At 36.4% G+C, this 26,402-nt stretch overlaps 1 protein-coding gene and 1 pseudogene across 5 annotated transcripts in view; one reads left to right on the top strand and one right to left on the bottom strand.

Annotated features, from left to right (window-relative positions):
* The window catches only part of LOC114031886 (piezo-type mechanosensitive ion channel component 2), a 527,965-nt gene that overhangs the window by 69,751 nt on the left and 431,812 nt on the right, over positions 1-26,402 (top strand). For all 5 annotated transcript variants that reach the window (XM_027847078.1, XM_027847079.1, XM_027847077.1 and 2 more), the window contains exon 2: positions 16,450-16,545. In XM_027847078.1, the coding sequence (XP_027702879.1) occupies positions 16,450-16,545 (96 nt within the window). The remainder of the gene's footprint in view (positions 1-16,449; positions 16,546-26,402) is intronic.
* Positions 7,360-8,083, bottom strand: LOC114031888 (annotated as a pseudogene).

The following is a 26,402-nucleotide window of genomic DNA, read 5'->3' as shown; positions in this document are numbered from 1 at the left end:
AACTGTTTTGCGTACCTTCCCTTCCCTCTAATGAAAAGAGCAATTGGGAAAAAAAAGTTCTGTGATCATTTGTCATTGTCTTATAATCCTATCTGAGATCATAATGCCTAAAATCAATAAGTATTTTGTCTCAGGGCTTAAAATGGGCTGGATTTCAGCTAACCCTAGATTAGTGAAGTAGAGGGCTGGGAAAATCACCTTAGCAGAGATCTGGACCGACTTTTTTTCTTTTTAACCACCACTCTATCTTGTGAGATCCTGTTGTCTCAGATAATATCCTGCGCTCAGAGAAGGATTCTGATTTAACTTCTTCTGTATGGTACCTGCAGGCAAGATAGAATTCATTGGAGGAGATATGCCCACAGCCAGAGATATACTCACAAAACTATTGAGTTACTGTGTCAATAAAGTGTGCATTCAATTAGAAAGCCTAGTGATGGGACACATGGGGACTATGTTTCTTTGAAGAAAAAATTACCAAACTTTTTTTTTAACCAAAGCTCAGTTACTAACTATAGGTTGTCTTGTCAAAATAACTAACATTTTAAGGTTTACAAAGCATTTCACATACATTTCATCTGATCCTCAAAATAATCCTGTGAGCTAGGGGAATAATAATATCCTCATTTTGAATGATGAAACAATTGAGGCTGGAAGAGGTTACCTGACTTGCCCAGGGTCATACAGCTAGTAAGGTGCTGAGGTATGATTCAAACTTGGGTCTTCATGCCTCCAAGTTTATCTGTGCCACCTAAATGCCCTAAAAGCATTTCAAAAGTTCAAATATAGTCAAGTTGTAAACATTTATACTCCCTTTTTAGAGTCCTAGGGCAAGAAGGGATCTGAAGGTCAGTTAGATCATCAATTGACAACTGTTTTGAACCCCTACATACTCCCTATATACCCATTGCCTAACTGATAAATACTATGAAACATACAGAAATCAGAAACAGAAGACAAAGTCCCCATGCTCAAAGAATTAACAATAAAGTTGGGGAGACAATAGTAACACAGAGAACAAACAATGCTGCATAGTAGAAGATGAAATAAAATTGAGTATAGACTAAGGGTAGATTTTATGGCAAAGGTGGAACTTGAGATGGTGTAGAATTTGAATAGGACCTGAAAGATGGGTAGACTTGGAGTACATAGAGGAATAGGAAAAACCATTCTTGTTTGGGGAAGGTGAGATTTCATCCTACTCTTCATATTTTAGACCCTGGATGGACAACCTTTGAGGTATCTCTACAATCTGTGATTCTCTTTTAAAGGCCTATAGAGAAGGAAAATATATACATATATCTCACATCTGCTTTACTCTCACATTCCTTGCTGCCTAGAAGTTTTCCTTGATATCTAGCCCTAATTCTTCATGCTGCCTTTAAAAATTGTTTTCTTTAATCTGTAATTATTCAAGGACTCTAAGAAACTTAATTCTATTGAACACACTTTTTTGTATACCTGAAAATTATAACCACTTTGCTCTATTGGGAAAAAATGGTTTTCTTAAGTCAGAACTACATCATCTTCTACTGTTGTTATCAATGTGATCACACAGTGTGAAAAAACATTAGTGATACAATAGAAAGAACCATTTTCTTGGTACTGGAAGGCTTAGCACTTATATAAGTCCCTTTATTGCTATAAGTTTCAGTTCCTTCATCTGTAAAAATAGAAATAATGATACTTGTTTTACATATTTCGTAGAGGTTGGGGGAAGAAAGTTGGCTATAAAACTTATTAAAGTACATATAAGTATAAGCAATTAACTTCATTTTCTGGACAAATTCTATAATGCCAATAAGTTATTTTATTTAAATTTAACTTTGCTTGAGTTTTATATTATAAATATGGTTTGGGTTTGCAAATTAGAAAACGTGACACGCAAGATAAAAATGAAACCATCTTAATGCTGCAAGTTTCAGCCTTGTATTGTGTGTGAGTGTATGTGTGTGTGTGTGTGTGTGTGTGTGTAGTGATAAACAGTTACAGATATGTCCATGTGTGTTCGTGAAATGGTCCAAATGGGAATGAACATATAGTTCATCAGGGCATTATACTGACTTCTATTTTTTTAAGTTTTATTGATGCCTTTCTTTTCTTATACTATGATGGTTATTTCCCAAAATCTGTGGTTCTTCTCCTTTCTTTTCCTCCCTCTGTTCCCCCCCCCCAAAATAGAACCCTCTCTTGTAACAAGGAAAACCAGTTAAGCAAAATTGTGCAACACAATGGCCTACTATGACAGAGCCTGTGACATCTTACACTCACATTTCTCTATCTCTTCTACCAAGTGGAGAGAAAGATGTTCTATTACCTGTTCCCTGGAATCGTGATTGGTCAGAATGTTTTAATTTCAATCTCTGTAGTCATATACATATTATTCTCCTGTTTTACTTTCCTTGTTCTGTAACAGTTCATTCAAGTCTTACCATATTTCTGAATTCCTCCTTCAGGATTTGTTGTTTCTTATGGAGAAACGATATTCACATGCCAAAGAATATTTATATATGGCAAATTGTTCAGTCATTCCCCAAACTATAGACACTCACTTTGTTTTCTATTTTGTGTGCCACAAAAGTGTTGCTACAATTATTTGGTGTATATGGATCTTTCTTTGTATTTGGCATACATGCACTGGAAAGAGATCACTGAATCAAAGAAAATGATCAGTTTAGGATAATATTAATTTTTACAGAATCAGAATACAATAACCACCAAGTCTATATACCATATATAATATATATACAATAATACAAATATATATATGTATATACATATACAATAATATAATAACCACCAAAGCTCTAATGAACATCATTTAATTATCCTTCAGTTATTCAAAGGTATATTGTTGTTGTCATTTCAGTCATGTCTAACTCTTTGTGACCCAATTTGGAGTTTTCTTGGCATAGATACTAGAATGATTTGTTATTGTCTTCTCTGACTAAGTTTTACAGATGAAGAACTGAGGCAAATAGGATTAAGTGGCTTACGCAGGGTCATATAGCTAGTAAGTATCTGAGATAGGATTTGAACTCATGAAAAGGAAGGAGTCTTCCTGACTTCAGGCCCAGCACTCTATCTACTGTGCCACATAGCTGCCCCAAAAGTCATTTTAGAATACTTTATGTCCTCTTAACCAGACAAATTAGATAGAATTGTGTTCCAAAAATAGGAACATTTTAGTCAGTAGTAAATTCTGATTGATAGCATGCCAGACAATAAATCTGGCATTGCATTTTGATTTAGCCCTATGAAATGTGAAAGTTTGTGAAAGTACATAGTCTAACATAGATCTTATCTAATTAGGGCTTAAAAGGGCTTTCTTGCCCCCTAGACCTCTTGTCATCCTTAAAATTGGTGAGTGCTGAAATAATTTTTTACTAGGTAGAAAAATCAGCTATCTTGGAAAGTAATTAGTTTCATCTGTGGGTAGGTTGCCAGCAGCAGCCATGAAATCCTGAAAAAGAAGTTTTACAACCCCAGTGGAGTCATGGAAGGGGAGAGGAGAAGTAGTCAAATATAATGCTGACTTTAACATTAGAAGAAGTTTGAGATAAGGAAAATCCAAGAGACAGGTATGGTGAGAGAACTGATTGACATCATCCAGGATTTCAAAATAGTCAAGTGTTCTATTCTTCCATTTGATTTACATGGAAGAAACATATTTCACAACATTTAAAAGAGAACATGGTAGCTGGGAGGTGCCTGAATTGTATGATTTTTCTTATATGTATATTTATGTATATGTATGATTTTTCTCATAAGAAAGATTGGCTGGAAAAACCAGCATCCATTATAATCACAATGAACTTTTTGTGTGTCCACCAATTCTTTGAAATGTTTTCTTTAAGTCTACACCTTTTTTTTGTTTTGTTTTGTTTTGTTTTATTAGTTGTTCCTAATTCCACTGTCTTACTCCTAGTGATTTGCCATTATGGCTTCTGTGAAAATCTTTTTATAACTTTAAAAGCATGATCACGTGAATATAGCACTTGTGATATCAATAATTTTTGTAATTCTAACAATTAATGGATCACTGACATTTTTTATCCCTGTGAAGGCTTACAAAAATACCATTCCTCTGTAGTAGTTCCTTATATTCAGATTAGCACACACTGATTTCATTCACTGAATCACATAGTATGACTTCAAATTTGGATAAGAGAACTGAAAGCTTTAAGTTCCCAAATAGAATGAAATTGATTAAAGCTGTTTTCATTTAAATATACTTGTATGAAATTCCAATGAGAGGGAAAAAATCCATCTTCAGAGAGATTGTCATTCAATGAGAATAAGTATAAGGAAATAAAAGTAGGACCAAAACCCGATTCAGTTTATACAGGTACCAAGCTGGCAGTATTCAGCACGATACAATGGAGAGGCAGTGTAGAATAGTGAAGAGAGTGGCAAACTTGGAGTTAGGAAGACTTGGGTTCAAATCTCCTCTCTAACACATACTGTCTATTTGATGTTGGGCAAATCCCTTGGCTTCTCTCTAAGACTGAATTGTTGTTTGGTTTTCAATCATAGGGTGATAGATTTACAGCTTGAAGGTACCTCAGATGTCATCTAGTCGAACTCATTTATTTTATAGATGAAGGAATTGAGGCTCAAGGAGGTTATCCAAAGGCAAGCAGATATAATAATCATCATAGCAGAGATTTGAACCCGGATTCCATGATCACAAATACAGTGACCTATCTACCTATCTTTAAGGGAGTTTCTTCATTAGAGGCTCTAAAACCAAAGAAATTTCAGGTGAGCACCCTCCCCCTTCAAAAAAACAAAAATTAGTGTTAGATTTAGTGTTAGAAGCCCAATATCTATGACAACTTGGGCAAGTCAATACCTCTGAGCCTCAGTTTCTTCATGTGTAAATCAGCCCTTCTTAAACTGAGGGTCACAACCCACAGTTTAAGAAGCACTGAAGGGGTCGAGAGTGGAAAAAGTTAAAGACGTCGTGGAGTAGAAGACCTCTAAGGTCCCTGCCAGCTCTAAATCTTATGATCTTGCTAGGAAACAGTTAAGGGGGAAAAAAAGACCCAGGGGTCAGCTGCACCAAGGCTGTATCGATATGCATCAGAACTGTTTGAAAATCTATAATGATTTTCAAACAACTAATTCGACATCTTTTCTCCATTGAATTCATCATTTGTTTGTTTTTGTATCAAATAAGGCACTGTAATTTGCCTTTTTAAAAAACAACTGAACAAAGCAGTAAGGCAGAAAAATGTGGCACTATTTCTTAACTTCTCTGCCCATAAAATAGAGATAACCTTACCTTCCAAGGTGAGGGTAGTCCTGTGGCTGTATTTGGAGTCTGTATATGGCTGTATTTGGTATAGAGTCATGGAAAAAAAGGAGACAATTATGGTAATGGCAATGGCCTTCCCTCTTTATTGTGGTTTTAGCATGATGAAAAAGGTTATTTTGCCTTGGTCAATTTTAAGTTGTCTGACTTTATTCTTAATCAATACATATTTATTAAGTACCTACTATATACCAGCCACTTTGCTAAGTGCCAGGGGTATGTAAGGAGTGAAAAGACACTTCCTGCTCTCAAGGAGCTTACCATCTAATGGGGAGACAACATTCAAACAAACATATACAAAGCAAGCTATATACAAGATAAATGAGAAATACTTAATGGAGGTAAAGCAATGGAATTAAGAGAGATTGGGAAAGGCTCCTTGTAGAAGATGGGATTTCAGTTGGGACTTAATGGAAGCCAGGAAGGTCAGTAGTCAGAGCAAAGGAGGGAGAGCATTCCAGGCATGTAGGACAAACCAAGAGCAAAGAAATGGAGTCTTGTTAATGAAACAGCCAGGATGCCAGTGTCACTGAATGTAATAGTACATGTCAGGGAGTAATCTGATCATGGAACTAACTTCTTTGAAAGGGGTTATATACTTTCTATTTACTTGTGTGCAGGATCTTTTCATTTTTGTCTTTTTGTTCCCAGTACCTAGCATAACACCTAGCCCGCAATAGGCATTCCATAAATACTTATTGAATTAAATTGATAACTCCCCAGGTGGTGAAAGGGCTGGATATTTTGGAGGAAGGAAACACAATTACAGGCATCTTGAAATTTGCCTCAATCTAGTAGCACTCATTGAAAGAGCAAGATGCCTCACCATCAAGTTAGAAACCAGTTAGAGTGCAAAGATTTCCATTACCTAGAAATTAAAAGAAAGACTCAGATTCAGTTTTCTATCAGCACAGTTTGTAATCTATTAATTGATTAGCTTGCCAGTCCTACCGTGTGTTCAGGCAGAGTCCTGGGTGCTTAGGATACATAGGTAAAGACCAAAGACTTTCTGCCCTGAAGGAGTTCACATGTCCTCATTTTTGGACCAACTATTGGGAGTATTTTGCATCATTTTTCCTATTTAACTTTTTCCCTTATTATTATTATCTGGATGATGCTTTAGGGAAAGAAGTTTTGATGTCCCTAAGGTACATTTCTCAAGAAAACTAAAACAAGAAGCCAGAAATCATTTTCCCCTAACTTTTAGACTGTATTTCTAGGCAAACTGCTGCAAAATTTAACGGGTTCCAGATGAGAGCTGAGGGAAAAAAGAAAACAAAATACATTTTAGTTGCTTCTTTGTGAAAAATTAGAATTGTTCACTGTCCATCCATCATCTGTATTAAGGAGAGGCTAGTGAGTTTTTAAAAATAGTAATACAGGCTCACATACAGGCCAATCAGAATCTTTGTTTTCCTCTTCATCTTGTTTTTCCAATGTACTCTTGCCCATTTAGTTGCTTAAATATAACATTAATTTGATCTACAGCCTTAGATTTTACTGGTTCAGGACTTTTGTGTGCCACTGTTTTTCTATTTGTAGATTTATAGGATGTTAAAAACTGGAGGGGACCTTAGATTATCATTTAATTCAACCCCTTTTAATTTCCTTTTTTTTTTAAAAAAAGAACAAAAACAGGCTTAATTTTAGTTCTTAGACTTTCCTCCCTTTTTAGCTGAAGGAGAAAAAGGAAAACAAATGAGTGAAGTCCAGAAGGGTGTGTCTACTTTCAGGTAGTGAACCTTGCAACCTTTTGCTCTCAATCTAGTGTTCTACTCTTTCTGCGAATTTCAGCTTACTTATCAACCCACAACAAGGGCATCTTAAACATCATTCATGATAAATACCTAAAATTAGACCCCTAGGAGTTTGGAATTCTGTTTTGTTTGATTGGGAAATAAGCCTAGGAGGGTTCAGAGAGGTCAAAGAAGTAACAATCTCATTCAATTTATTATTTAAATATTTCTCCTTGAGACCCATATTTTTTAACACAGACATTTTTTATTAACAGACCATTAGAAAAAGAATCATGGTAGAGATGTTTAGTTCATTCTTCTAATAAGCTTGTTGATCAGGTCTTCCCTGTTACCAGCATCTTCACCTTCCACAAAATGTGTAGTCTTTTTCTTCATTCTGCCTCATGGAGAAGATAATTTGTAGGGCCACAGGAAGTTGTTGGCAGCTGTGAAGTGCTTGCCAATCATGAGGATCTCATGGATCAAGCCCTCCATGCAGATAATTCCATATTTACCAGGAGATATTGCAATAAGGGCATTATCTGTCAGGACAATTCTTTGTTTCTTGATCTTGCCATAACCACGTTTGTAAATTAAGGCATTCACAGACTTCAGGTTTGGGTAACCCCATGCAATGTATGGTTCCACAATCCTCAGCATGTTAATTGAACCCTTGTTAAGCTTAACAAAAATATCATTGAAGATTTGGCGAAGATGAAGAAGCTGCAATACTTTTAGGCTAACACCATTGATACCTCTGATTCTGATCACAAAAGCTAACTTGGCTTAAGCAGGTACATAGTAGTTGCCAGCTTTGCGTGCCATTCTAACCTGACAGATTTGATTTATGGTAGGCTTTAGCTTTTTCATAGACAACTTTCCTCCATATTTTACAGAGCTTTTTTACAGCCATTTTCTTCTTTAGGCATTTGGCTTTCAGTATTGCAGAAGCCTTTCACTTTTTCAAAAGGGATTCTGGAACGGATGGTAGCTTCTTCTTTTCTTCTACACCCACCATGATTGTAGCTGGAAAAAGAGTTTAAGACCCATTTTAATGCCTTTAAAAGAACTGTATCAATTTGATCCATTTCAAGAATAATTCATTAAGTGCCTCCCTACTATGTTCCAGGCATTGTGCTAGGCATCCGGGATATAAAAACAAACAAAAAAAACCAAAACTTTTTTTTGGCCTTAAGGACCATATGTTCTTCTGCGAATTTATGTAACATATATAAATAACAGTTAATAATTTAAGGATGGAGAGCACTCTAACAACTGGGAGACTCAGGAAAGGTTTCCCCAAGGAAGTGACTCCTGCCTTGGTCCTTGAAAGAAGCTAATGATTCTAAAAGTCAGAGATAAAGAAAGTTTGTTCCAGGCATGGGGGACAACATGTGTAAAAGCATAGAAGTAGAAGACAAAATGTTGAGCCATCAGGCAATGTTTTACTTTTCTTTCCATACATATACATATACATATATATGTACACACACACATATGCACACACATATATAATATATATAAATATATATGTATATATATAAAGTTCTTAATGGATGGCTTTTAATTCATGCATTTATTCCTTAATGTGAAATAAAGTGGGAAAAGTAGGCTAGATAGAGATTGTGAATGGCTTTAAATGTCAATTTAAATGTTTGTTATTTTATCCCAGGGGCAATAGGGGGCCATGAAAGATTCTTGAACCAAGAAGCACTGGACTGGGAGAAATGGAAGTAAATTAAGTAACTTGCCCTAAAGGGACTTAGTTGGGATTTCCTGATTCTCCATTTTGTGCTTGCTTTAGAGTTATTTATGAAGTCCTTCAGCCTCTTATAATAGTAAATGTGGTATGAGTAATAATATAATGGAGCAATTCATTGGAAAGCATGTATTAAAGCTTTCTATGTAGGAGAAGTTAGGGTATGTTGTGCTGAGGTTTAGCAAAATGTTTTAGAGTCTTGAATATTAAAGTGAAATCCATTTTTCAGAAGGATAAAATTTGAACTTTTGGTTTCAGCTATACTTTTTCTTCCTTGAGAACATCATACATAGTCAATTGTTCTTTTCAGTAAGGATGATGGCATGAGTGCAGTTGTTTCTCCTCACCTCTTCCTGGATCCCTAAATGCAAAATATAAATATTAAGAAAAAAATACTTGTTTCTTCACAGAAACTCATTTCCCTTTTTAATTTTAAACATTATTCTAGTTAACCACCTTTATCTTCTTCAGCTTAGAGTATTTCAATAGATTCCATGTGTGCCTATTTCAGTTTTGGACTTCAACCTAGGTCTTTCTGATAGCGAGTCTAATCCTCTATCCATTAAGATACATTTCCTATGATTTTCATATAGCCTTCTGAAGTAATAGTGTTGATCTTAATATCTCCCTTTTATTAAAGAGAACATTGAGGTACAGAGACTTATCAAAAATCATACTGTAAGAAAGGGTCAGAACCAGGAGTTGAATCTAGATGTCCTGACATACTACTTCTGCCCAATATATTCATTATTTATATCCAAGATGATTTTTATGCGATTGGGATGGGAAACAAATTGAAAAGATACCTGCAGAATAATCATCTGCTTGTCAAAATGGAGAAATCGAGTAGGGAAATGGAAGGGTTAGACAGCCACTAAGGGACCTAGGCTGTGTGGGTATGTTTCCAAGGACATACCAGGAACAATTCTAGTGCCTTTCCATGCCTGGACTACATTTTGGGTTTGTGAGTACTTCAGAGTGACAGATAAAATATTGAGTAGGGTGTAAGATAAAGAAAAGATAGGAGAAAGTACCACTTTCCTTCTTTGTGGTGATGAGAGACAATGACTATGAAAGCATGACATGTATTTTCAAACTCAGATATTGTCTTGGCTAATTTTATTTCCCTGCTTTTTCCCTCTTTAGTATGTTTTTATATAAAGGGTGGCTGACTAGGTATACATATGTATATGTTTGTATCATTTAGTTTTATATCACTTTTATTTCCAAATATATCCCTGAAACCTACACAGAGCATGTGTGTGTGTGGATACATATACATACATACATATCCATATCCATATCCATATATACATACATATACATATAAAAGCAAGGAGAGAACATGGTGCAGTAGACAGGGTGCTGTATTTGGAATGAGAAGACTTGGCTTCAAATCTTGGCTCTATCACTTACTTCTTATGTGACCTTGGAAAAGTAACAACCTCTTTAGGCCTTAGTTTTCTCATCTGTAAAAGGAGACATTTAGACAAGATGACCTTTACTTCTCCATTCCACCCCCAAATCTGTGATCCTATGATTGTGAGCCCAAAATTAAAGATAACATATAGAAGAGAGAAGCAGAAAATTAATGAGATATGCTGAGAGGAAAAGGCTGATTCCAAGGTACTGGATCAATTTTTCTATTGCTTTGGGTGTTGATTTGGAAGCAGAAATCTTCTTACTATGGCCAACAATCTATTTCTAATTAGTTTTGTTGCCTTTAGTGGTATAAAACCCAGATCATTTTAAACGAGCTGGCTTTGCTTTCTGAAAAAGGTGTGCCTCTTCTGCCAGCAGTAACAACAGCATCTGGATGTGGAGCAGGGTTAGCTCCATATGTTGCTTGACTTAAGCTTGTAAAGGTGCTCCCCAGGAAAAAGCTAGGAAGACTATCAGGAGAAATTTGCCAACGACTTCAGCTCTGTACTGAAGCCAAAGGACAGTCAATTTGTAGTCTCGGCCCCCCTGCTGACTGAGTGCCTTGTGGGCAACATTTCTGCAACAGAAGGTTTATAATGAGTTCAGCAACAGCTGTTAAATGAAACTGAGAGCAGAACTGAGATCCTCAAAGAAGATTCGTGAACCAGATCACCAGGCTATGTAATCAATTTTTCAGCTGTAGAAGTTGTTCAACAAGATACAACTGTCAGGCAGCCTTGTAGGCTGAAGAAAGAAGAAATATGACTTCATTACTGCTGGCTGAATTGATTTCTCTTCATGCTAATGCACACATCAGTCCAGAGAGGCTGTTGCCAAGAATAATGTGTAATATACTACAGCCCACAGTAGAAGCTTACAAAAAAAAATCTATTTTTCCTAAGTTCTTGAAAGAAGGAAACTATGGCAGGCAGTAAATTAATTCTGTTACTCAAAAGCCATTGCTGCTAGGAAAATATTCCCATACAGCCAACATGAGCAGCACTTCTTGGTACCTACCATTCTCATGGCACCCTTTCCCCCTCGGTTGTCATTGTGGCTCATGGATAACCAAGCCCCATGGTTGGGGGGAGAAAAGGAACACAATGGCTGCCCTGACTTTTGTAAAGGAGAATGTCATTTATTCACAACTCTGTGACCCAAGCCTAGCACAACAGGCTCTCATTGGATTGAATGGGATTCAGGTATGCTGCCATGGAGAACCAAATCTCAAAATCAGGAGTCTTATAAAGTTTTGGCACTGATAATTTAAGTGTAGTAGGAGACCTTATTATCAGTGATAGTCAGCATTTCTTCATGGCTTGTCAGAGAGGAGCAATGCTTTGTTTAACATAAAAATAAAAAAGCAACAAAGAAATAATTAATTAGAATGATGGCCATGCCAACCTTTCTTAGGTTTTCATGGTCAAATTGTTCTGTCTTGAAAACAGAAGCTTTACTTGGGGTAAGTTAGAGCAAAGCAGAGGGCAAGATAGTTATTTTTTTTTATATTAAAGAAAATATCAAGCAAATTTTGACTGGAAAAGAGGAATTAAAAGCCCAGACGAGTTTGTCATAAACAGAAAATAGAAAGAAATTGAGCTTTCTTGATTAATTACTCTTTTTTTTTTTGGAGGCAATCAGGATTAAGTGAGTTCTGAGGTCGAACTCCTGTTTTCAGGGTCCATGCTCTATTCCCTTGCACCACCTAACTGCCCTTTGATTAATTACTCTTTAAAATTCTCTGTTTTTCAACCAAGAAAGACAATAACTGAGTATCACAAAGTTTTGCTAAATTGTGAAAAGGTAGCTAAATTATAAGTAGTTTTTTGTTCAACATTCTGCAGGTAGAACTGCTATTTGGATAATTATTACATTCAAAGAAACTAATAGAGCCCCAAGGTTTCTTTCAAGGTAAGCTTAAAGGTTAAAGCTTATATGAGACCTTTCCTAATCTCTCTCTTTCATCCATCACACCCCACCTTCAGCATGCCTTCCCTTGAAATTACTTTGAGTTTATCTTTGTATTTATTTATATGTGTACATATTGTTTCTTTTGGTAGAATGTAATATCCTTGAGGACAGGGATTGTTAGTTTTTAGTTTTGTATCCCTACCACCTAGCCTAGTGCCTCCCACATAGTAGGTGAACACTGAATGCTTGCTCTTCAAGTGATTACTGATAGAAGGGGAAGAATTTTCATAATCTTTATCTATGGGTTATATGGTCTATAAGGCAACTAATTATTGTTTAGATTTCAGAAGAAGATCAAGATTTATAGAATTGGGCAATATATGTTTAAAAGGAAACCTTTGTGGACCCTATTATTCTTTTTTCCAAATCCATCAGGAGTATTTGTGGGGTCCCCAGAGACAATAGAAAATAAGAATCTATCAGATTCTTTTATCTCATTAACTTCTGCATTTATAGACAGCTGTCCTATAAATGTGTTATTTTGTGATAAACTAAGCATCACACTTAGAGAAAAAAATAGGCCACACACATAAAATTAATGAAACCTAATTAGACTTATTGTTTTTGTAGACAGTAGAGAACTCTGGACAAGTTGATGTAAGATAAAATGTCCTACAGATCTGGCCCTGTTTTCAGTTCTATCTATCCCAGTTATTTGATATTTGATATTCTTTTGAAACAAGTTAAAGGTATTTTTCACATGAGACATAACAAGTATATTTCTTGGCAACTTAAACAATAGTGAGAAAAGTTGATTTGAACAAAATTTCTTTACAAATTAAAAAAAATGTAAGGAAACATTTGGGACAGGAACTGTGACCCTCACATATCTATGGTGGACGTCAAGGTTAGAGGGTAAAGGAAAAGGGAAGAGAAGTATTTGTCTGGCTTCTGTTCTAACAGATTCAGTATGTTTGGGACATTTGAGTCTTGGGCGGATGTAAAACACAAGACAGTATAATGAAGGGAAGAGTACTGCACAAATAGACAATGAAATATATGACTTAGGAGGGCTTTCCTGTGTCTAATTCCAATGGCATCCTTTGTTCCTTAATAGGAATCTGTATTAGCTTTTAAAAATAACTTTTTTTCACTCGATCATTGTAAATGAACAGCAGCTGTGTTTTTTTTAAGTTATTTTTCACTTGTATCTCAATAAGGATTCTTCATACACACACTAGCAAATTGAAAATTAGACCAGAATTTTGCACACTGAGAGTCATTATCTTCAAAAAGCAATTGACCTCTCTAGAGTGCACAAGTACAGAATATTTAAAACTACGACATAGAAACACTGAATTGACAGAACTCTTTTATCATTTATTAATGAAGTTGCTCTCTCTAAGTAATGTATATCTACTGCTTTGGCAACTGTTAAAATAAACAAAGACCCTCAGGCTATTACCAATTTAGATTATGATCACTCAGAATGCCCTGAGTTGAAATAGAGGCTCTCAACATTTAAGACATTGTATCCCCTGATGTAGCTAATTGGGCTTTGTTTGCTACTGTTGCGGGGGTGAAGGAAGCAGGATGAACTTTGATAAAAAAAATACTTCCAAGAATATTTAACTTTAAAATCTAAAATTGTAAAACTGGAAATATAATGTAATAAAATGTTTTAAATGTTAATAAAATGTAGCAGTGATCATATGGCTGAAATAATAAAAATATTAAGATCACATTGCAATAAATTTTTAAAAACACCCCTTTTCTTCCCTTTATTTTTCTTTCCTTCTATATCCTTTTTATCTTACCCTGTAGATTTCTACTTTTCTCACTTTTTTCTCTCTCCCTCACAATTTTTCATTCTCTCCGAATATACTATTAAATTCGAGGGTGTGTGTGTGTGTATGTGTGTGTGTGTGTGTGTGTGTGTGTGTCTTTGTGTGTCTTCTTGGAGTACCTTTATTCTCAACACGTTTACCAGTGGAAAACAGGTTCCATATTTATAAAATTAAATCATACAATGACAGCTCTTAATAGTTACTTCAAAAGGTGGGATAGTTGCAGTTTTATAACATATAACTATATGCAATCACAAAAAGTCCAAATAAACTGTCAGCTCCAAAAACTGGGAAATTGCCAAAAGTAAAGATAGTGACAGTGACTAGCCCTATTTGTCAAAGAAGGTAACCTAAAGCAAAGTACATTTCCTCACAATTCCAAAAACTACAGAAAAAAAGCAACTTTTAAAAAATAAAACTCACTTATAAAACATAAGAAGGTGAGTGAAAGAGGATTATGAATAAACTATTATCTTAGAAAAGAGAAAAATAATTGAGAAGAAGATGAACTTGCAAAGAACTTGGCCTGAGATCCAGCTAAGGTAATCATCTCAACTACTATTTCAAATTGAAACTGATGAGGGGTGGGGGAAAGAGAGAAAGAACAACTCCAAGTGGGATAGTCCCACTGTTATTGTTATGAACATCTCTTTTCATTGGCAATGATGATCAAACCACCGCATTTAAACTTCATGGTAATTCAGAAGATGGAGTTGGGAAGAAGGGCTGAATCTAATCAAAGAAATCAAGAAAAAGAAATCTGTGCAAAAGATATATTTTAAAGATAAATTATAGAGGCAGCTAGGAGGTCCAGTGGATAGAGTACTGACCCTGGAGTCAGGAGGACCAGAGTTCAAATCTGGCCTCAAATGCAACACTTACTAGCTGTGTGACCCTGGGCAAGTCACTTAATCCCAATTGCCTTGCAAAAAAAAAAAGATTTAAACAGGAAATTTCCAAAGGCATAGAAATGATCAAACAAACCCCCTAGAAATATGACTGAGAGGACACCATCCTGTGAGTAAAGTTAAATAACTCAACTCTGTGTATTCATGTGAGCCATCCACTATGTTTGGAATTCAGTCCCTCTTCATCTCTCTTCTAGAATCTATATCTTCCTTCAAGGCTCAGTTTAAGTACTTCCTCCCTTCTAAATCCTTTCCTTGACCATTTCCCATATAGAAGAATTAAATTCTTTCTCTTCTTCAACCACCATGTGTTCCCTTGTATGTGTATATGTTGTATATTCCAGTAGGATAGAAGCACCTTGGGGTCAGGACCTAATTGGTTAGAATATTCCCAGCACAGTGTTTTGTACATATCAGTCATTTAAAATAAATAAATATGAATTGAATTTCTTTTCAATATATTTTTTTTTCACAAAAATGGTCTTTAAATGATTGGGAATGCATACTACATGAGACCTTCTAAAGTAGACTCCATTCTTATAGCCGAACTACTGAAAGGCATACACACGCACACACACACAGCATGTCAGGTATCTCTGTGTTTTTTATTGATTGTATTTTTAAAAAAGCATTTGATGTGGTAGAACAAAAAAGAGCAACATCAGATAAGGTGTCTCCCATGCAGACATTAAAATTATACAAGATTCTTTGACAGATATGATCATGGAAATACCTTTGTTTGAATATCCAGCAAATATTTCCATGGAGTAGTATATAAAATAGACAGACTTAAAGTTATCTAAGATTCATTCCATTCACTTATGTCAGAAGATTTAAGACAGAAATCCGAAGTAAAGATTTTTCTTTTGATGATGAGGTTGTCCAAATGATTTTTTTTTATATGAGAGCATTCTAATTCTAACAAAACACTAAACACTGTTGTTTCCTTGGTGATTTCCCCAACAATGAAAAGAAAATGGTATAACCACTCTCTCTGGAAAAAAAAGTGATTGAAAAATGAAATAGGGGAGAGAATAGGCATTTATTAAGTATCTACTGTGTTGTGTCAAATACTGTGCTAAGAGCTTACAAATATCTCATCTGATAAAGAACAAATCCATATTAAGGAATGTAGATTGTTATATAGTGCATTTATTTAGTTCATCAATAACCATTTATTGGAAAGTCAATTCAGAGTGGAAATGAACTGACTTAGAATTGAGTAGGAAGACATGGGGTTAATCTATTTTGGGGAAATTGCATAATGTTTTCAATGATACCAAGTTGCAATTCTTTCATATTCTCCACTATATAAAACACAAGGTACACCCTAATTCAGCAAATACTTGTCATTGCTACTCTCCCATAATTCCATGGTAAATATGTGAAGTAAATAATTGAGAAGAAGACGAACTTGCAAAGAACTATTTAATTAGTGATGCACCTTGAGTAGGTAATAGCTTGCACCATTAGCCTCACATCCTTTTGGATTCTCCATTATTTAAGATGGTTCAACTAATATGGTTTTCCCTCTTCTTTCCAAATGCAGCGTGTGCTTTCCGGTACAATGGGCTTTCATTTGTCTACCTCATCTACCTCTTGCTCATTCCTCTGTTTTCAGAACCCACCAGAACGACAATGCAAGGTAAGATAATTTATAATTCCTTTCTTTAAAGTGACTTGAAGACAATAAGGAACATAATGTGATCATTCCTGGCTCAAAATCTTACATTGGCTTCCTCCAATGAGCGAGGTGATGTCTCAGCAGAGCACAGAGCTCTTTAAGGGCCCACTGGGTGCTAGCCATGCCAACAGCTGAGATCAGCAGTGCCAGATGGCTCTTGTTCAGGGTGCATGTGTTTGTCACTTATATGGCTATTCTCACCATATAATCTCCGTATTATGCTCCTATTAGCAGGCCTGGCATGGTGCTGGGAATGCTTTGGCTAGTTAAGATTAATTGAAAGCATTGTCAATAAAATGATATTGATGATGTGACAATACTGGCAGGCACATTGGCCTATTGAATTGAAAACCTTGTCCTGGAGAGGGGATGACAGATTTCAGAACATAATCAGAGTGTAGTACTTTCAGAATTCACCAGGCTTAGAATCAGAGACTTGGGGCAGTAGCCGCTATTGTATTGAGTGCCTTGAGTGAACCTCAGCTTATCTGCATTTCAGTTTAGTATTATACCATCTTCTTCCAGTGAATATGTTCTAAACTTTAATTAGTAAAGGCATAGTTTGGGACTGTGGTGACATTTCTTGGGAGCTACATTTGTGAAAAGTCTAGATTACCTCTCCTTCAACTTAGAAGGAAGATAGGTATTATAAAGATCATTTACTGAAAAGGAAAGATAACCTATTCGATTCCTAGTTTCACTGAGCCACAGAAATTTGAGCTGTGAGGATGTCAGGCTGACTCAATCATTTTAGTAATTTGTCCCCTAAGGAGTAAATATTTTGGAGAAAAAGTAATATCCTTAGTTATAATATAAAACACCACATGATGAATTCTCTTGTCTCTCACCCTTCAACTGATGGCATTGGACTAACAGCTTGCAGTATGATCACTGATTTTAAATTTTCTTTCTAAAAGTGGCAACTGTTGATGCTGTGCTTATTTTCTTGTTGCAAGAAGAACCTAAAGCAATAAGATTCAATTATGTTAGTTATATGTATATTATTCAGGAATATGCGTAATATTTGGGAATATGTATATAGGGCTGAGAACATGGAAATCTACGCAAATCATCATTGAATGAATGATACCTACACTTCATGAAGAAGCATCTCTGGCCCCCACTTGCAAAGACCAGCATAGAGTCAATATGACTATTCTAAAAATGTAAGTTAAATAAAGTATAGTGACCTTTGTATGGTCAGTATAAAGAAACAGACTCTATGGTAAGGAGAGCCTGCCAAAACATACCAGTGTGGGTCTACCCCCATCTCTACAGAAAGCTACAGCTACTACTCTCCAAATGGACATTTTGTAGATTGGTCAATATCTTTCTAGATAGATTTAAGCAAACTGGATGAATGCATAATCTGGGGTTCTTGTTAGAATTTAGTTCGCCTATTTACCATGGAATTATAGGAGAGTCAGTAATCCTGTTGCTTAATTTGTAAATGTTCCCATGCTTTGTATGTTATCATAGCAAAAGGAATTTCATCCTGAAGATGATGATAATAATAGTTGAAGTTTATATAATGATTTCGGGCAGATCTATGATTTCGCTGGTATAGGGTAACTCCCAGTGACAAATTCCCTCTACCATTGGAGATCAGCTCCTACTATGAAGCTTATAGTCTTAGGGAGTTGCCTGGGATGATGAGAGGTTGTCGCTTACCCAATATCTCAGCCATTATATGTAGGTAGAGTTGGGTGAGAGGCTGGAAGGACACTTGAATCTCTTGTATTACTGACTCCAAGGCTAGCTCTCTAAAGTACAGAAATCACTAGTTCTGGACACTAGTTCTGGAATCCATAAACACAGGTCGGAAGCCTCAGATCTGATAAATACATTAAGTAAGCCACACCTCAGCTGATTAGTAACAAAAATGCACTTAGTATAACTTGAGATAGCTGGTGGCACAGTAGACAGAGCACTAAGACAAGTATCAGGGAGATCTGAGTTCAAATCCAGTCTGAGACACTGTAAACCTGGGCACATCACTTAAATTTCTGTTTTCCTCAGTTTCCTCCCTTGTAAGATTGGGAAAATAATTGCACCTACCCCACATATTTTTGGTGAGGATACATGAGTTAATACTGTTTTTTTAAGTGCTTAGCACAGTGCATGGTACACAGTGACACAGAGTGCCTGGCACAAATATTAAATATGTATTCCCCTCCCTCTCTTCCCTACCTGAAGACACCATGCCATGTTACCTCATTGCATTAAGGTTTTCAAAGAGTTCTACACATATTATTTCATTTAATCCTCATGACTTCCCTGTGGTATAAGTATTAACAGTATTATTATCCCCATTTTACAGATGAGGAACCTGACACTCATGAAGATTAAGTGATTTGCCTATGTTTATGCAACCAGTAAGTGTCAGGCAGTATTCAACCCTAGGTTTCTCCTGACTCTAACTCTCTTTCCTCCCTCTCTGTTTCTTCTATTCTCATGCTCCTTAGGTAACTAAGGAAGTAATATTAGAATCCTCACTGTAATACTCTGGGTTTTGTTTACGGGGAGGAACACTGAATCAAGGGAAAGTCCTATTTTATCTTCTTCCTCCCCACTGTGAAAATTCTGGAAAAAGTAACTCCTTTCAATGCCTCCACTTCCTTATCATTCAACTTCTTGCAACTTGGCTTCCCTCCCTAGTATTAATCGAAACTGCTTTCTCCAAAGTAATTTTTAGATGGCCAAACTTGATAATCTTTTCTCAACCCTCTCCTTCTTGACCTGTCTATAGCATTTGATATTGTTGATCACCCCTGCCTCCTGGATACTCTTTTTCCCCTTTCTTCCATAACATTGCACTTTCCTAGTTACCCTACTTGTCTAACTACTCCTTTGAGGTTGTTTGCAGGTCCATTGTCTTCCTTGCATTCCCCTGAGACTGTCCCTTGAAGCTCTTTTCTCAGCCCTTCTATTCTCTCTCTACCCTCACTTTTAGAAGTTTAATCTACACCAGTGACTTCAATTATTACTTCTATACCAATAGCCTCCAAATCTATGATCCAACTTCAGTCTGTTCCCTGAGTTCCAATTGCGTAATGGGCATTTTCACTTAATGTTTCACTGTTATAGCAAACTCAACATTAGCAAAAACTGAACACATCATCTTACTAAATAGCATCCCCTCAAATTCCCTACTTCTTCTGATAGCATTACCCACCCACCCCTCCCAGTCACCATTGTTTGAAATCTCAATTATCTTTGACTCTTTCATCTCTTTTATTCTCTACATCTGGTCAGTGGCCAAGACCTGCTACCTTCCTAAAGTTTCTACATCTATCTTTTCTCATTACTACTAAGCTAATTCATTACTTCATCACTCCTTTCCTGGATAATAACTGCCTAACTGGTCTCTCCTCCCCAAGTCATCTTTCCCAGAGACGCCAAAAATAATCTTCCAAATTTGTGGCTGTCACTCCTCTATGTAAAAGCTTTCAGTGGGCTCCCTCTTGCTCATAAGGGAAAAAAAAGAAACAGCCTGGAATTTAAAGATCTCCTTTGACCTCATTTTTCAACCCTATTTCACATTTCTCTCTTTTTCACATACTGTGTTCCAGTCAAACTAGACTACTAACTATTTCCCAGCCTCAGCCTCATTGACAGAATGATGGTATCTAAGAGATGGAAGGGACTTCAAAGACTACCTAGTCTAAACAGTGCCTGAATAGGAATTCCCTCTATAGTATCTCTAATGTGTGATTATCCAGACTTTACTTAATGACCTCCAGTGAAGACAGAGCAGACAACTCTACAACCTTACAAGGTGATAATTTATACTTTTGGATCAATTATAATTGATATGCTAATAATAAAAATAATAAAAAAGTTTATATAATGATTTCAGACTTTTTTCTCCCTTTTATGTAGCCTCAACTTTTTCACATCACTCAATTCTGCTGTCCAGAGCCAACCAGAACAAATTTAATCTCTGTTCCATATGGCAGCCCTTTGAAAACTTGAAGACAACTGTCATTCACACTCCCCTAATCATATGTTTTCCACTTTGAAGAATCCCAGTTCCTTCAATAGATCATTATATGTTATGGTCTCAATCTCAATTGGCCTTGTTTTTCCATGTACAGTACAATTTATGAAAGTTTTTTCTAAAATTTGATGCCAAGAAATGAATAGAATTTGTGATCTCAATGGGGAAAAGTACAGTGGGATTATCACTACCCTTGTTTTAGATACAATCCTTTACTTAATGTAGCCTAAGGTAGAGTTTTTGGCTATTGTGTCATACAAGGTGATTATATTGAGCTTGGAGCTCACTTTTTGAACACAAGTGTAGGATTTTGCTTCCTTCCTTCCACATCTCAAATTTTATCTCATTAGATTTAGTCAGTTGTTTTAGCCTGTCAAGATCTTTTTAAACACTGACTCTTGACATCTAAAACATTAACCATCACTTTTATTTTTGTATTATCTGCCAACAGATAATCATGTTATATGTGACAATCCAAACCATTGATGATGATGTAGGAGGATATGGGACAAAAGATAATTCCCTGGAAAACAATCTAAGTTGATGTTGACCCTAATAATAATCCTTCTTTGAGTTACAGATCTACCCAGCTAGGAGATTTTATCTTTCAGCAGATTTTAGAAATCAGACTGAATTCTAAGAAGGGTTTAAAGGAAATGTTTTGGAGCCTTCCACTGGTGTTATATCTCTCCATCATTTTCACAAATAGATAGGAGATTTTGTTGAATTCTTTGTTGAAATTTAGGTATATTGTCTACAGCAGTCCCCTTACCTAGTTATGTTGTCCAAAATGAATTTGAGGATAATTTGGCATGAACTGTTCTGAATGTGGTTATGTTGGTTATTGATTCCTCTTCTAAATTCCCCTTTGATAATATGTTCTAGAATTGTTTCAAGAAATCAGTCAGGGCTATCAAAAATGTGGCTCTTCTTTCATTCTGCAGCACCACTCCACTCTCTGTACTTTCTAAAATCTGTGATGGTGATTCAGCAATCGGTCACTACTTCTTTACCGCAGGACATAGTTAATCTAAGCTTGGTGACTAGATCTTATTGAAGATTAGTACTGTCTTACTGTCTCCTCACTAATCATGGGTTGCTGCCCTCTTAATCACTTTTGTCCTCTTCTTTCCAATCTAAAGATCATTTTCTTGGGTAGAAAAAAAAGAAGCAAAACAACAATTTACTTTTGAACAGAGGAATATTGATTGAAGGGCTCTACCCACCTCCCTTGTAGAAGGAGGGGATCATTGCTTCATGATCTGATTAATGTCTGGAAGAGAGTGTATAGCTCATTCATCTTTAATTATAAATAACAATTTCCTTCCAGGAAACCTCAGGGAGTTTGGGGACCAAAAACTCTGGTTGGAATATCAGACCAGTTAGAAAGACAAGACCCTGCTATTCCTAGCCACAATGATCTAAGGGGAAAAGATTACAAATACAATTGACTAGTATGTCTTTTTTAAAAAAAAAACAAAAAAACACAGTTTTATATAGGCTCATTTTTTTTTAAAAAAAAATAGTTTTTACTTTGAATTCTTCCTTTTCTTTTATTCTAAAGTGAGTTAAATGTATACATCCCCCAGTTTCAGACACGATTTCCTATACCACTGAGACAATCCCCATTTTCAGCCTTTTTATCAAACTAAGCAGCCCCCTACTCCCAGCCTGTACCATTAGAGTGCCATTACTATTACACTTTGGCAAGAGCCCATCACTAACAGGCCCACAAGTTTATACTCAGGTGCACAAGGGTCCTATGTTGCCAGTAAAAACAGAACTACAAAATAAAATCAAAAGTATCAAAGCCAATCCCTATGTAAGGAAATCACCCTCAGAGTCAAACTGCCAGTTCATTTTATAACAAAACAATACAAGGACAATGCAAAAACAAGATGCAAATAAATGTACAGGTGTTTGCTATGCTGCCCTTAAATTGCTAAAGGTGACAGCTGTGAGGGAAGAAAAGGAAACACTCGTGTCCTTTTCACACTTGTATTCTGACATCATGTTGTTTTTGCTTTTTCCTGCCTTTTCAGGGCCAAGATAGAGATTGACAATTAATACATGCATTGTTTTTTTAAACATCTAGAGAGGAGGACTCTGAGCAAAGATATTTGAAAGCTATACTTTGGGGTATTTTACCTTTAGGTAGATTTTAGAAATTAAACTGAATTCTTTTTTTTTAACCTTTTTTGGGGGGGGGTTAGGCAATGGGATTAAGTGATTTCCCTAGGGTCACACAGCTAGTGTTATGTGTCTGAGGCCAGATTTGAACTCAGGTCCTCCTGAATCCAGAGCCAGTGCTCTATCCACTGCGCCACCTAGCTGCCCCTAGACTGAATTCTAAGGAGGGGTTTTTTTGTTTTGTTTTGTTTTGTTTTGTTTTTGGCTAGGCAATGAGATTAAGTGACTTGCCCCGGGTCACACAGCTAGTAAGCATTATGTGTCTGAGGTCAAATTTGAACTCAGGTCTTCCTGAATCCAGGGCTGCTGCTCTATCTACTGCACCACCTAGCTGCCCCTCAAAGGAGGTTTTTAAAGGTGATATTTTGAAGCATTGCACTGGTTTTGTGTCAGGGCCTGATACGATTTTTGCTGGTGAGTCAGTGCTGTGTAAAGTAGGCATTTACTAAGAATTATCCTACTGCTCTGAAGGAGTTAAGTATCCAATGCATTTGGGGAAACATGGAGTTGGAGGAGGAGGGAGAAGGAAGAGGAGGGGAAGAAGGATAAAGAGAGGAAAAGGATGATAAAGAGGAAGAAGGAAGGAAAGAAAAAAGAAAGAGAGGAAGGAAGGCAGGAAGGGGGAGGAAGGGATGGAGGAAGGAAGGAAGAAAGAAACAAAGAAACAAAGAAACAAAGAAAGAAAGAGAAAGAAACAAAGAAAGAAGGAAAGAAGAAAGAAACAAAGAAATAAAGAAAGAAAAAAGAAAGAGAAATGGAAAGAAGACTACTACGTGTAATGTCATTTTAAGGTTTACAATGTTATTCCTCATAGTGAATTGTTACTGATGAATAATAAACAATTACAATTTTTATTTTAGGTATATGCTAATCACATAGCCCAATAAGAGAAGAGATGGAAAAATCTGGGAGAATACACTTTACCGCAGAATCTGAGAATGACATTAAGAGTCTGAATGGATCCAAAGAGGCCTTCAAGTTAAATTTATCTTTTGTGCCTGGAATCAGTAGTATTTTCAAGTACCATGGAATAATTCAAAAGTCAAACATGTTAAGCCACTGTTTTTCCTGGGAGCAGACAGTTGTCTGTGCTTCTATTGAATATTTTAGTAGACCATACTTTGAGTGATGGTTCTCCTCTTCCCATACAGGTCAGAGGGGCGATTCTTGCAAGAATTTCATCATTAGCATTGATTTTTAGCATGAATTTTCTCTTCAAATTCTGTGTTTATAATTTGTATGATAGCTGAAAAGTGTGGACTAAAACATATGGTCATAGAATATTGGAGGTGAGAAATTAGAGCTATAACTTCCCACTTGATTTAGAAATTCCTCCTTCAACAGTCTTATTAGATCAATAGGAAACTTCTGATGAAATATCTGTGGTGACAATAAACTGACTGTCTTTTTGCAGTAGCCAGATTTACTCTTGGACAGTTGTATCATCATACATATTCAGAGCTGAAAGAGACCTTGGCATTTATCTAGCCTAACACTCTTATTTTATAGATGGTTGAATTGAGGTATGGAGAGGTTCTGTGACTTACAGTGTGATGTAGTAGAATGACCATTCCTCTCAGAATCAGAGGATCTGAGTTTGAATGCTGGCACTGATGATTGTTAACTATATGGAATCATAGAAGAATCAGCTCATCTCCTGAGAGAATTGTGGGAATTGAGTGAACTACACTGAATCCCTCTTGTGATTCAATTCTGGCTCTAGTTCCATTCCCTTTCTATTCAAATATGGGTGTAGTCCAATTTCTGTCTTGTGAGACAACCTTATTCAATTATGGGAATTGTGAGAAAACTTTATTCTATTGTTTGAACCTAGCCCTGCATGGCTAGGAAGCTGGACCACCGCTACCTGTTTCTTAGAGAAACTCAGGACCTAGATTATGTTGACCAGAAGCCAGTCAGATGTGAAGACTGATGCAAGGAGTCTTCTCATAATTATGCTTCTTAATCAGCCCATATGCCTTTTCTGAAAACTGGCCCCATACTGGTCAATCAGTTACTGTTTTCTGGTTCATTTGGTTGAATACAGACACTTGAGGAGGAGTGGGACACTTCTTTTTTTTCTGATTTCAGGGAATTGTATCAATTCACTCTCCCCCCTCTCAAACTTTGAAACTCACTTATCGCCTCCCAACTTGGAAAGCCCCTAATTTTCCCCTCAGTTAGAAAGCAGATTATCTAATCCTGTATCCTGGTTTATATCCCGTTAGTTGTTTGTTTTTAATGCTCTAAAACCTGTCTTCCTCTGTATTCAGGGTCCAGTGCCAAGCTGAGGAAGCCTGATCCCAGTTTGTTATGCATTTGGCATGCATTGCTTAATAAACTGATATGCCTGGAAGCTCAAACGGTTGTGTTACCAGCTATTTCAGACTGTACCTGTCATACTCCTCGAGCCAGTTTTCTTTAAAATGGAGATAATAATATGTGTTATGACCAACCTCACAGGACTGTTAGAAGGAAAATACTATGGAAACCTTAAAACACTTGAGAAAATGTGAACTTGTTAGTGTTTAAAGTTAAACAGTAAATTTCTATCAGAGAAGGGGCTTAGAACTCAGTTGTTCTGATTTCTACTAAATCTTCCTCTTGATCTTGTGCAACTTATGTTCTTAGAGAACTGTCTAGAGAACTGAGTGACTTGCCTAATATACATGCATTTGTATATGTATGTATGTGTGTATGTATGTATGTATTCGCATGACCTTGGGCAAGTACTGTGTGTGGATGTAAGTGTTGCTGAGATGGGACTTGACTAGGGTTCCTGGTTTGAGGTTATCTGTCTAATCACTATACATGCTATTTTATGCTTTGTATATAATATTCATTTTATCTTCACCACAATCTTATAACATAATAGATACATTTTACAAACAAAGAAAGTGAGACTTGAAGTTAGGTGACATATCATTCAAGGTCATAGAACTTATATCAGAAGAACTCAGGTTCTTTGAATCCACACACAATGCTCTTTCTACCATTCAGTGGCACTTTCTGGGTTCCCTGTCTGTGTCTAAAGTGTCAGTGTTTAATTCAGTTTGTTAAACATTTATTAAGCACATCCTATGTACCAGGCACTATTCTAAATGCTGGGGATACAAAAAGAGACAGTCTCTCTCCTCAAGGAGGTTACAGTCTAATGGGGGAGACAACGTGCATGCAAATATGTATGAAACAATGTATATACAGGATAAATAGGAAATCATTAATGGAGAGAAGGCTTCCTATAGAAAGTGGGATTTTAGTTGAGACTTTAAGGATAACAGGGAGATCAATAGGAAGAGTTGAGGAGAGAGAGGGTTTCAGGCATGGGGGACAGCCAGATGACAAATGTCCAGAGCTGACAAATGGAGTGTCTTGTTCATGGAATAGCCAGGAGGCCAGTGTCACTGGATTGAAAAGTATGTCCAAGAGCAAAGTGTAAGAAGACTTGAAAGATAGGAAGGGGATCAGTTATGAAGAGTTTTGAATGCCAAACAGCATTTTGTATTTGTTCCTGGAGACAATAGAAAGTCACTGGAATTTATTGAGTGACTCTGTGTGTGTGTGTGTGTGTGTGTGTGTGTGAGAGAGAGAGAGAGAGAGAGAGAGAGAGAGAGAGAGAGAGAGAGAG

The sequence above is a fragment of the Vombatus ursinus genome, unplaced genomic scaffold (assembly GCF_900497805.2).
Source record: "Vombatus ursinus unplaced genomic scaffold, bare-nosed wombat genome assembly UNPS02015255.1, whole genome shotgun sequence".
NCBI lineage: Eukaryota > Metazoa > Chordata > Mammalia > Diprotodontia > Vombatidae > Vombatus > Vombatus ursinus.
Note: the sequence above shows the minus strand (reverse complement) of the source record. Positions and strands in the feature narration are given on the sequence as shown.